The 12887-nt window shown below is 43.0% G+C and overlaps 1 protein-coding gene across 1 annotated transcript; it reads left to right on the top strand.

Annotated features, from left to right (window-relative positions):
- The first annotated feature begins 223 nt into the window (after positions 1-223).
- Positions 224-7906, top strand: GIP (gastric inhibitory polypeptide). The gene is made up of 6 exons (XM_082194569.1): positions 224-324; positions 1131-1220; positions 2317-2457; positions 3301-3432; positions 5160-5252; positions 7772-7906. Exons 2-6 carry the CDS (start codon positions 1147-1149, stop codon positions 7779-7781), a joined length of 450 nt encoding a protein of 149 aa, XP_082050695.1. The 5' UTR covers positions 224-324; positions 1131-1146; the 3' UTR covers positions 7782-7906.
- Positions 7907-12887: the final 4981 nt, after the last annotated feature.

The raw sequence follows: 12887 nt of genomic DNA, 5'->3' as shown, positions 1-12887 counted from the left end.
TAACAGAGGAATGGTCTTGGGGAAATTTGGATGCTTAATGGCTTTAATTATAGAAAATGCACCGGATCTTCATTTTAGCAACACAGCAAAAGTTTAATTGCCATGAATGCAAACATGCTTTAAAAGGGCATTTTCCTGCTCCAAAGGTCAACAAACGCAGAGTAGCTTTTAATCTGGTTTGATTAGGTGCAGGGCATCCTGTTTTGCTTCGAGGAAATGGCTTTGCTTTGTCACACCCTTGGGTATATATAAGGAATTCTCCAGGCTCCTGTTGGATGCCATATTCTCTCTGCTCCTCAACAACAGCTTTGACAGATCCAAAAGGTAAGTCTCCTTTAAAATTTATTTCAACTGCATAGGAGCTTAGGTACTTAACACACCAATTTTCCATCACTTCTGCCAGTTTTATTTGTAACTGGACTGCGTATTTTCTGTTAATCACTGTTTAATCTTACTGTGTATTTTTTTGGTTTGAATTATGTATATGACCACCATGGGACCTTTGGGTGAAGTGTGGATTATAAATATTTTAAATTAATAAAAATTAATAAAATTAATAAAAATTAAAATAATAATGAAGTAACTATAACTGTAACCTGGAGGGGGTGATCTGGAAGCTGAAAAGTAGTAGGCCGGAAGAAGAATGTGTTATCCTTTGTAGGCTACCATTATTTCGGGGTGGGATTGAATCACAATCCAGATCGCACCACTATACAGTAATTGATTGGGAGTTCTTCTGCAACAAACACACTTCCCCAAAAAGTTCAGATTTTCTGCTGAAAGTAAAGTGATGGGGAAATGCAGTGGAACTTGTGGGATAGCAACATCATCTAACCTCCCCACAAACATATCAGAATGATTGCTCTTTAAATAGCCACTTTGTCTAATATCCCTGCAAACAAATCAGGAGGGGTGCTCATCCGGAAGTGGCCTCTAAATTAGTCATACTCAGAGCAGATACACTGAAATCAGTGTGTCTACTCAGAGTACGACTAACATTTGATACCCCCCCCCCAAAAAAAAAATCACTAAAGCACAGCCATCAAATAAATCCTTTCAGTGCCAGTTCAGAGGAATCCCTCCCCTCTCCCCGTCCCATCTGACAACCATGTACTGTTTTTAAATCACAGAACTCAAGCTTCAAACATGAAGTCCTTCAAAGTTCTTTTCCTCCTTTTGGTCTCTGTCAGCTTTGTGCTGATGGAAGAAAATGACTCAAGGTAAGTGTATGAACAGGGATACCTGAGGTAGTCAGTCCTTGTGAGTTCTGAACTGACCTGATCTGCACTTTTTAGGCTAAATGTGTGGATTGAAATTTAACTATCCGTGGTTCTCCCAAGGATGAGGAGAAACATGTACAGTGGTACCTCGGGTTAAGAACTTACAGTGGTACGTGGGGTTACATACACTTCAGGTTACATACGCTTCAGGTTACAGACTCTGCTAACCCAGAAATAGTACCTCAGGTTAAGAACTTTGCTTCAGGATGAGAACAGAAATCGTGCTCCGGCGGCGCGGTGGCAGCAGGAGGCCCCATTAGCTAAAGTGGTGCTTCAGGTTAAGAACAGACCTCCAGAACGAATTAAGTACGTAACCAGAGGTACCACTGTAATTCATTCCAGAGGTCTGTTCTTAACCTGAAACTGTTCTTAACCTGAAGCACCACTTTAGCTAATGGGGCCGCCCGCTACTGCCACACCGCCAGAGCACAATTTCTGTTCTCATCTTGAAACAAAGTTCTTAACCCGAGGTACTATTTCTGAGTTAGCAGAGTCTGTAACCTGAAGCGTCTGTAACCTGAAGCGTATGTAACTGAGGTATCACTGTATCTGAACTGAGCATCTTGCTAAGCTAAAGTGTTTCCTTATGCTAAAGCAGCTTCCGGTCCACAGACTAAATTAGGCCCACCAATATTCCTAATTTCCAACCGGCCACAGATTAAGCTGCAGTTGCAAAGGAGCAATCAGGAACCTTATAGAGCCTTATTCGTTGTGCCTTTGCACCTGTGGCTTGCAATTGGTGCCATTTACATTTGATGACAAATGCAAGCAATGCTACCAGAGTCAAATCCACCTGCGACTTTCTGATCAATGCTCCTGATAGAATCTGAGGTCTCCGAAAGCAGTGCAGCTTTCTCCCAATCAGCTGTGCGGCTTGCATTTGGCAGCAAATTTCAACCGTCCCCTTTCACACATAGTCCGCAGAGAGTTATCCACAATGGGATATGAGCTGAAAGGAATTCCCCGTCCTTTAGCTAGAGTGCTGTTCGAAACGAGAGATGAGGATTTTCCCTATGTGTTTCTGTTTTGCTCTTAGAGAAAACACAAAGAACTCCAGGTTTCTGCAGAGACGGTATTCAGAGGGGACATTAGCAAGCGATTACAGTCGAACTTTGGACAGCATGATGAAGAAGAACTTTGTGGAGTGGCTCTTGAACAGGAGAGAGAGCATGATTGAGTAAGTCTATAGCACAGGTGGTTCATCCAGGATTTTAGGGAAAGCACTGGGTCAAACTGATGTTTGGAAGGCTGAGTAGGAAGGGAGGAACGCAGGTGAGAAGGGAACACTTATTTCTTGTCCAGGATATTGCCTTGTTCCACTCCATGGGCTAACATTCTCAAACATGGACCAGTCTTAAAATACCATAAGTCCAATGGGGCTGATCAGTTTGGATGCGGTTGAGGAAGCCCGACTTGAATACCTTTTCCCCCCCTTTATCAGGCTTTTTATTTGCTCTTGAGTTATACCTAGGTAGTCAGGGCACATCTGACCACCTTTGTTGGCATAAAAGGTAAAGGTAAAGGGACTCCTGACCATTAGGTCCAGTCGTGACCGACTCTGGGGTTGCGGCGCTCATCTCGCTTTATTGGCTGAGGGAGCCGGCGTACAGCTTCCAGGTCATGTGGCCAGCATGACTAAGCCGCTTCTGGTGAACCAGAGCAGCGCACGGAAACGCCGTTTACCTTCCCGCCGGAGCGGTACCTATTTATCTACTTGCACTTTGACGTGCTTTCGAACTGCTAGGTTGGCAGGAGCAGGGACAGAGCAATGGGAGCTCACCCCATCGCGGGGATTCGAACCGCCAACCTTCTGATCGGCAAGCCCTAGGCTCTGTGGTTTAACCCACAGCGCCACCTGTGTCCAAGGTTTGTTGGCATACCTTGGGATAAAAGAAAAGCAATGTGTTTGTGGGGGGAGAAACAGGGGGCAGATGAAATGGTCTTAACAGAGCGGAAGCATTAAAGCACTCCTCAGGATCTCAGATTCCCAGGGAGATGCCTTTCGTGTATGTTTCCCCAGTAACAGAATTGACCCATCCAGGAGAGATACTGAACCCACAGCATTAGATACAAGGAATCAAGGCATTGAAGCTGGATCTCAGGAGGCAATGGACTTCATCAAATGCATTCTGCAAAATATGGGGAAACAGAGGTGAGCTCAACAACTTGTTTGGTCTGCAAAAGAAGATCCTGTTTCAGCATAGAATAAGTATTTCAGCTGCAAAGTACCGTATTTTTCGCTCTATAACACGCACCCGACCATAACACACACATAGTTTTTAGAGGAGGAAAGTCCGTAGCCTTGCCACCCGTAGGCATTTCCTCCATAACACGCACAGACATTTCCCCTTACTTTCTAGGAGGAAAAAAGTGAGTGTTATGGTGCAAAAAATACGGTAAATCAGATCTCCTTTTCCTCCTCCAGATTATATTGCTACTACTATTTACCCACCCTGCACCCTAAGGTCCCAAGGTGGCTTATAACATTAAAACAACTTACAAAAATAAGTTATAAGTTGGTCCTAAAAATATACACCTCAGGTGTTAAAAGCCAGGTATGATTATAGTTCAATTAATCTAAAATCTGTTGAAAAAGTGATGCTTGCAAACGTTTACTATACATAATAAAATAATGATCAGTTGTAACTAGGGGTGGCAGAGAAATTTGATTTTGACTGAAGTTGAATGAGAAGCCCTCTGATTTGCACTTCTCAAACCAATACAAAAACAGAAGCAGCTACTCTTTGAAATGTGCAATTCTCTGAATTTTGCAATGCAACAAACCAATGTGTGCAAAAACATATTAGTGGTAACAGTGGTAACTGTTCATAAAAATGCATATATTGGTAAAAGTAACATGAAAAAGTGCATTATATTAGGGGAAACTACTTGAAAAAATCAAAACTGCATTCAAAAATATGTTTACTATGAGAAATATGCACTAAAATGTACAACTTATTGTGAGGATTTTTTTTTTTAAGTAGAAATGTGGACAACTGAATTTAACACTGGGAAAAAGAAGAAACTGGTAGAAAAATAAAAATTGACAGTTTTATTCATAACTTTTTAAAACTGTGCCAGTACTACCTCGCCTTTTAGATATCGTAATAAAGTAATTTTGAGATCAGTTGGAAACTGTTAGCCTTTACTTTGATATAATAAAAATAAGATACCTTCCCATTTTTTAAAAAAAGAAATGGCCAAAGCCAAAAATGTATTAAAATATTTTTATATCACCTTTCATTCAAGAATCTCAACGTGGTGTACAATAAGCCACTACATTACAATAAAACAGTAAAATAGCAGCATTTACAAAGCCAGGGTAGATATAAAACCGAAGAGCTCAGAAGCAAAACAATCTTAAAATGCCAGCAAAATATGTAAGGAAACTTAAGGAGAACGTTCCTGCCAACAAATATTTTCTACATAATGCTTAGTTTATGTGGAGTTCTAGGTACCGCTGGTGTTTTTTAAAATATCTTTTGACAGAAATGGTATGACTATAAGCAGCTGCTCCGGGAAAATGTCTCGTGGCCATTTTAGAAAATGGCGCCTGCAGACTGATGCCAACCTGCTTATGTCTACTTTTTCTCATTCCAACACGCCTTCTGCATTATATATAGATGGGAATTGCTGTCAGGCATGAAATTCCTATGGAGGTCTATTACAAGGACTGCATTAAGAAAGCTGTTTCCAATTCCTAGCTACCAGCATCAAATTTTTAGTTGCCTAGGCAACTGGGCACCTGGGATTTTCCTCCAACGCCCCCTCCCCACCAACTAGGACTCTTTTGCAACTTTGCTCCCCGCCCCCCCTGCCATCTCAATCTCTGGGATCCCTGTGGCAGCAAATGTCTACTTCACAGTCTCTTTCTTCTAGCCTGGCTCTGCCAAAAGGTTCAGATGACTGGAAGGACGTCCGGAGGCAAGAACATCTGGCATGGCTGATTTCTGCTGACCTCTGCAGGCCAATGTGAGTGAATCGCTTCCTCTCCCTTTCCCTCTCTTCCCTTTCCCTTCCAAAGGCAAGGAAGAGTTGGGACTCCACAGACAACCCATGTGGTGGTTTGGGCAACAGTATTTTATGGGTGCCAGAGAAGCAGCAGGTAATCTGCAAGGTCAGGTGTTGATGGCTATATGTCAGAAACTCCCAAATACTGATCGCTGCTCCTTATCTGCTGTTGACTGCTACTACAGAATCAGTGGGTGGCAAATGTTAACAGTGAATACGAAGTAGCCACAAAAGGTTGATCCAAGAGAAATTTGGGAGCTATAAAAACGGTTTCATTTACATAATTACGTAAGAAAAGCTTGCTGGATCATCATCATCATCATAATTTATTTATACCCCATCCACTCTGGGCGGCTTCCAACAGAATATTAAAATACAATAGTCTATTAAACATTAAAAGCTTCCCTATACAGGGAACAGGATTCAGCCCAGCATTCTGTTCTCACAGTGGCCGACCAGATGCCTGTGAGAATTCAGGTTCTTTTGGATAAGAGATGGCGGTGTTATGATTAGTAAATAAACGTTGCTACAGCTTTGAACCAGTTTTCTTACCCCATATATACCCGCTTGGCCACTTCAGTCTACGGAACTGGCATTTTTACAAATGCCGCAGAATGTTTGATCCACACTTGTGAGAAATCCATCTTTTAGTTATGTGCTGCAATTCCCCATGCCTTTGTTGTAGTTTCTGAAGCTGAAACCATTTCCCTTTAGGCACACCTCCCCAGACACGCCATTTTAGTATGTGCGCTTGTTTGTAAAACTGTAAATTTTAATCTATATTTGGGTCATTTTATTGTGCTTACCTGTTTGCAGTGTCTGTTTCCACTGCTATCATCTTGGAATATTTTATGTTCTTTTGTGTATGCTGCTTAGAGAGGTGCTTTGTGGGTTTGGGGGATTAAGCAGTATATAAAGCTTGCTAAATATTCCCCCATGGCTCAGAAGCACATCTTGTATTTAGTAGGAGCGGTTGAGTTCAGTATTGCGGGATCCGTTTTATAGAGCTCCCTTCCAGGTGAGGGCAGACAGACAACCCCATCCTTCTTGAACTCTTCAGCAGGCATTATAACTGAATTATGATTCTATAGCTTTAACTACCCCCCCATTGCATTGAGTTTCTCATACACTGCTTACAAAGGCCATAGCTCAGCGGTAAGAATATGCAGAAGGTCCCAGGATCAAATCCCCAGTATCTCCAGGTAGGGCTAGGAGAAGGACCCCTTCCTGAAACTCTGACAAGCCACTGCCAGGCAGTATAGACAAAACCACACAAGATGGATCATAAGACTGTAAAGTTGGGAGCGTCCCCCAAGGGCCATCTAGTGCAGGGGTCAGCAAACTTTTTTCAGCAGGGGGCCAGTCCACTGTCCCTCAGACCTTGTGGGGGGCCGGACTATATTTTTTTGGGGGGAAATGAACGAATTCCTATGCCCCACAAATAACCCAGAGATGCATTTTAAATAAAAAGACACATTCTACTCATGTAAAAACACGCTGATTCCCAGACCGTCCGCGGGCCAGATTGAGAAGGCGATTGGGCCAGATCTGGCCCCCAGGCCTTAGTTTGCCTACGCATGGTCTAGTGCAACTAGAATTTCAGCTAGATTATAATCGAACCTCTGCTTAAAAACCTCCAAGGCAGGTGAGTCCATCACCTCTCGTGGGAGTCTGTTCTACTGTCAAGCTGCTCTTGCTGTCAGAAAGTTCTTGTGGTGTTTAGTTGGACTCTCCTTACTTGTAACTTGAAGCTGTTGGTTCGGGTCCTGCCCTTCGGAGCAGGAGAAAACAAGCTTGCACCATCCTCCATTTGACAGCCCTTTAGATCAGGGGTCCCCAAACTAAGGTCCGCGGGCCGGATAAGGCCCAAGGGACTTGTTTATCCGGCCCGCGGCGATCCCCACTGCCCGCTCTTACTGGTGCTGCGCTGTGCGGCTGCCCACTTCTGGGTCGGAGGAGCACTGGAAATAGCTTGTGCACATGCGCAAGCGTTATTTCCGGTGCACATCCGGGTCGGAGGAGGCCCGTGCACATGTGCACAATCTATTTCTGGTGCTCCTCCGACCTGGAAGTGCGCCGGAAATAGCATGTGCGCACGCGTATGGGCACGCGCTCCCCCGCCCTCCGGCCCACCACGCAATCAGCGCTGGAGACACCGGCCCGAGGCGTGGTAAGTTTGCTGACCCCTGCTTTAGATATTTGAAGATGGCTGTCATATTTCCTCTCAGTCTCCTCTTTACCAGGCTAAACATACCATTGAATGTATATTTGAATCATTCCTGCTTAGAAATAATTGTAATCAAGTGGCATGTGTTTCTAAGTAAATAAATAAAATACCACTGCTGAGCTAGGAACGCTCAGCCCAGGGCTTTACAGAAGGTTGCCCCCCTTCTCTATTTTTCACCCCCCCTTACAAAAAAAAAACAGGTTCCTTGGCAAAGTTTACATATTTCACCATCTTTCCCCCTCTATTTTTCCAGGCTTCAATAGCTCACAGCTTCCTTGAGGGAGAAAAGATGGACTAACTTCTGTACTCTCCTTGTTTTGTACCTTTGGCTAATGAGTGTCAACAGTAATTATGACAGCAGCAATAAAACAATTTATTATCAAGTTCAGACGTGAGTGTTAAGAGTGTTATTCAATTTTTAAAACAACAACAACCACACCCCAAACAGAATCCGTAAGTGCTCTCATCAGAAACAGAAGTTACAGGTTAATCTGTCAGTCTGGTACGATGCATGACAGGGAGACGATTCAGAATCCGTTCTCAGGGCAGCCCCACACAGCTGCATTGGGGTCATGAAAGATCAATGATTCGGTTCCTGCTCAGGCATGGTTATTTATTTTTAAGATACAAAACCTGAAGATTTAAAAAGCAACAATAGTAATAGTAATAGTAATAATAATAATAATAATAATAATTTATAACTATGATTGCACATTTATTAAAAAGCAGAACCTTTTTTCAGCTCTAGAAGGGCTCCATAAAATACCAGTATCATCTTAACGCAGTTCACAAAGGCTTGATGAAGATAGTTGAGATTTGGTGGGTTTTCCATGCAAAGGAGCAGTTTGGTCTCCCCCCCCCCCCAGCAGGTTCTGGATTTCCATCACTTCCACTTTAAAAACAACAACAACCAAATAGTTGTTATTTTTATTTGCTTACAGGGCACATGGGTGTGCTGTAGCCGTGCACCATCTTAATATGCCCAGAGGCAAACTAAGTACGCTGCCAGCCAAACTGATACATCTGGAGAAGGTGCGTTAGTGTTAAGTGCAAATCTGGTATGCAACAACCACTGGAATACTTTTGTGATTGGGAAAGAATGTGAGCCTATGAGCCTGGCAGTACCTGGTTCTTAGCTCAGCAACTTCACAGCTAGCCTTTGGTTGACTGCTGTCTCTTAGCCTTCAACCCACTCTGCCCACCTGAAATTTAGGTGAAATCATAATGATGTTGCACAGTGCTTGTAAGAACTGATGAAGTACATTTTGCTGAGTAGTGGCAAATAGTCTCTCTCCCCTTCCCCAAGTCAAGAGCTTGTCCTACTCTCGAATAGGACCCTGGCAGAGACACATGCCCGACTGGCATGTTCTCTCCCTCCTGGTCGATCGTTCGGGAGCTTCAAAAGCTTTCTTCTGCCTAAACATCACAGCGACCGATGCCAACAGACACCGGCACACTTAGGGATCAGCAGAGTCTTCACAGCTTGCATAACAGAACTCAGCAACTCAGCATTTTGGCTAATCTACTTTATTTACATATAAACACACACGAAGCACTGCAACATGGCTCCCTCTCTTTCTCTAGCATCAGACAGCAAAGAGAAAAATGAACAAAGGACAATAGTCCCACTTCACGGAACACAGTAACACAAACATCATGCCTCCGTCACTTCCCACTCTGTGGAGTCAAAACATACACCGTCATGTGATAGACAAAAATCCCATGAGTGCAATCATGGAGCAGGAATTCTAACATTAACACCCAAGTTATTTTGGTATTAGAGGCAGAAAATGCCATGTCTATGGATATATTTCATTCCCTGTCAGTAACAACACAATAACCACAAATTCAAGAATCAGCAATTTGCTGTCTTTTTCTGCGGGGCCACTGCACTCTGCCTGATGATAAGACTGACCATTGCTCTTCACCACCATAACACAAGTTGAATCCATTTTTGTTATAGCAGTGTGCCACTAGAGGGCAATATGACAGCACATTTAACCCAGTTTCCAGAAGACAGAAGTAGGAGTGAATCATCTAAACACAACCCTATTTTATACTGCTAGCCTAAGTATATTACTCAGAAGTCTGTTCTGCAGAGTTCAGTGCGACTTAGGCCTTATTAACAGCACAAACTAACCTCACCGACTCAGAAGCAAGTCCTGCTGAAATTAATGGAGCTTCCTTCCAGCCTGTTATAATGTCCATATCCAGTACAGTGGTACCTTGGATTACATATGCTTCAGGTTACAGACTCCACTAACCCAGAAATAGTACCTCGGGTTAAGAACTTTGCTTCAGGATGAGAACAGAAATTGTGCTCTAGTGGTGCGGCAGCAGCAGGAGGCCCCATTAGCTAAAGTGGTGCTTCAGGTTAAGAACAGTTTCAGGTTAAGAACGGGCCTCCGGAACAAATTAAGTACTTAACCCAAGGTACCACGGTAGTATCAAAAGAAAGAGAACCAGTTTAAAGAGTACCGTATTTTTCGCTCCATAGGACGCTCCTGACCAAAAGACGCACCAAGTTTTTAGAGCAGGAAAACAAGAAAAAAAATCTGACTCAAATGTTGTACTAAACTATTTAAAACAGCAAAGTGTGTGTGGCTCCTGTCCTCTTTGCTGCTTTAAAGCGAGCCACGGTATATAATGATGAGAATGGAAAAAGGACACATTCCATTATAGTGTAGCTGTTTTCATTATCACTGGGAAGTCAGTATTGGCAGCAGTCACAAAAACTAAAATTTGAGCATTTTACTGTTATTAATCAAGAATATTAATAGTCAGGGAGAGAAACCAGGGCTGTGCAAATGAAAAGTGCTTGGAGTATGGAGGAACAGCAAAAAAATCAAATGATTGTGCTCCAGTTCCTAAATCTCTGAAGTTTTCTCAAAACAGGCATGGTTGTTTTGAAAGGAAGATTCAAAATGGAGTAACTGAGCAAAGAACAGAGGAGGAAAAGAGGGCAGATAAATAGCTTCTATTCAATACCAAGAGAACACAATGTTTTTGGTTTAGTATAGGTGGACTGTACTTGTAAGAATTTGTATAATGAATTATAGAGTTGGAGTGGAATATCAGAGCCTCTTTTCAGCAGTAAAGATTAGCTACTAGGAACATGGTCCACACACACACAGGATGTCTGGTTATAGCTGTGCAGTTTAAACTGTTCCTGAGCCAGATACCTGCTCAGTTTTAGCTGAAATTACTATTACTGGTTTGTGGAGATGCTTTGCATGTATTTATGACTATTTCCCCAAAACTGCTACTTGAAGAAATCCCCAAACTTACTATTTTTAAACTTCAAATGGAGCTCAGAATCCAGTTAGGCAATCCTTTGCAGTTGAATTAGGAGGCACTGAGAGACAGCAATTTGCTGCTCCCCACCCCCACCCTCCACCCCAGGAGCACACAGCCTTCCCTCTGCTTGCAAACCTTGTCGGGACTTCAGGGGAAAGCAAAGTCTGCAGGCAGAGCAGGGTAGCTCCCCTCGCCCCACCCCCAAAATCACCCCAGCAGCACACAATCTTCCCTCTGCTTGCAAACCTTGCAAACCTTGTCGGGACTTCAGGGGAAAGCAAAGGCTGTAGGCAGAGCAGTGTGGCTCCTCCCCCCACCCCCAAAGAGCAGCCCAGCAGCACACAGCCTTCTGTCTGCTTGCAAACCTTGTCGGGACTTCAGGGGAAAGCAAAGTCTGCAGGCAGAGCAGTGTAGCTCCCCACCCCCACCCCCAAAAAGCACCCCAGCAGCACACAATCTTCCCTCTGCTTGCAAACCTTGTCCGGGCTTCAGGGGAAAGCAGAGGCGGCCGGCAGAGCCGCGTGGCTCCTCCCCCCACCCCCAAAGAGCAGCCCGGGAGCGCACAGCCTTCCCGCTGCTTGTAAACATTGCCGGGGCTTCAGGGGAAAGCGGAGGCTGCCGGCAGAGCACCGTGGCTCCTCCCCCCACCCCCAAAGAGCAGCCCAGGGGCACAAGACAACAGCGATTTGGCTCCAGGGAACACACATTCACTCCATAAGACGCACAGACTTTTTCCCTTACTTTTTAGGAGGGAAAAAGTGCGTCCTATGGAGCGAAAAATACGGTATCTTCCTATTTTAGTCCCATCCAGTGCAAATAATTATATAACTTTCTCCAGCATCTTTTAAATACCCCTTCTGAAATAATGTTCTGGTGATATATTCATCTCTTTATGAATACGGGCAGGCAAAAATACATGTTAAATATTTTAATAAACAAAGTACTGTTAAGTGTGTGGTTTATTTAATTTTGCCAGTCAACATATTACTTTTCACTCTTGACTTCAGAAGAAAGTCATGTATTGCACTACTGTATTACAGTAATTCTTTTAAGAAATGCTCCAAACTCTGGGCTATCCTGCCTTTCCTTTTTAGGGCTATATCTGACGTATAAAATTTTGGACCTAAATACTAAATGCAGCTTATCTGACCTAATGTCAGGTTCTCATGTTGCAGTTCTTTTTGGGGTGTGTGTGTTATTGGGTTGTTGTTTTTATTTTGATTATATATATTGTGGTTTTTATGTTGATCTTTTCTTTGAACCGCCCAGAGTCCTCTGGGTATAGGGCAATATATAAATTCAATAAATAAATAAAAATAATAAATGAGGTTACATAGCTGCATAGAATAAGAACGGGGTGTCAGGTGTCTCTTTTCCAGGTTAAGTGAGGCTAGGAGTGCTGTCCAAATGTGCTCACCCACTGCTAAGTTTGGGATCCTCTCCATTTATAAGGGTGTATGGGTAGCTCTGGGTAGCCAAGCACAGACAAGATTTACAAATTCACTTACATGCATCCCATATAACACATCCCAGAGGGGCCAACGGGTTGCTTCGAAGTCATTTCAGCAGGGATTTGAACTTTTGACTCTCTCTTTTTTCGATAATTTATTTTTTTCAAAAAACAAAAATCAAAAACAGTATAAAAACAAAGCAAAACAATACAATTATAGCAATTCAAATCATAAATATTAACTCAGTTGACTTCCCTCCACTCCCCATCTTGGTTCCATTGTACTAGTTTGTTTGTAAAACCTTATATTCTTAATAGTCCAATCTTAAAACCTTATTCATCTTAATACAAGTGACTTTTGAAAGTTCTACTAATGTAAAAATCTATGCACAACCCTTAGAAAGTATGCATTAAACATTTCCCTTTTTTAAAAAAGAAATACAATATTCTCTTTTGGGGGGCTTTCAAAAAACCTATGATTCAAATGTTGCAAGTCCAGCACTCCATCCGCCATGCCACCCTGAAAATATGCGAATTCTCATTTGAAGAAGTATCTGAAGAAGTGTGCATGCACGCGAAAGCTCATACCAATAACAAACTCAGTCGTTCTCTAAGGCGCTAC

Source organism: Podarcis vaucheri, assembly GCF_965113315.1.
Source record: "Podarcis vaucheri genome assembly, chromosome: 13".
NCBI classification, from domain to species: domain Eukaryota; kingdom Metazoa; phylum Chordata; class Lepidosauria; order Squamata; family Lacertidae; genus Podarcis; species Podarcis vaucheri.
Note: the sequence above shows the minus strand (reverse complement) of the source record. Positions and strands in the feature narration are given on the sequence as shown.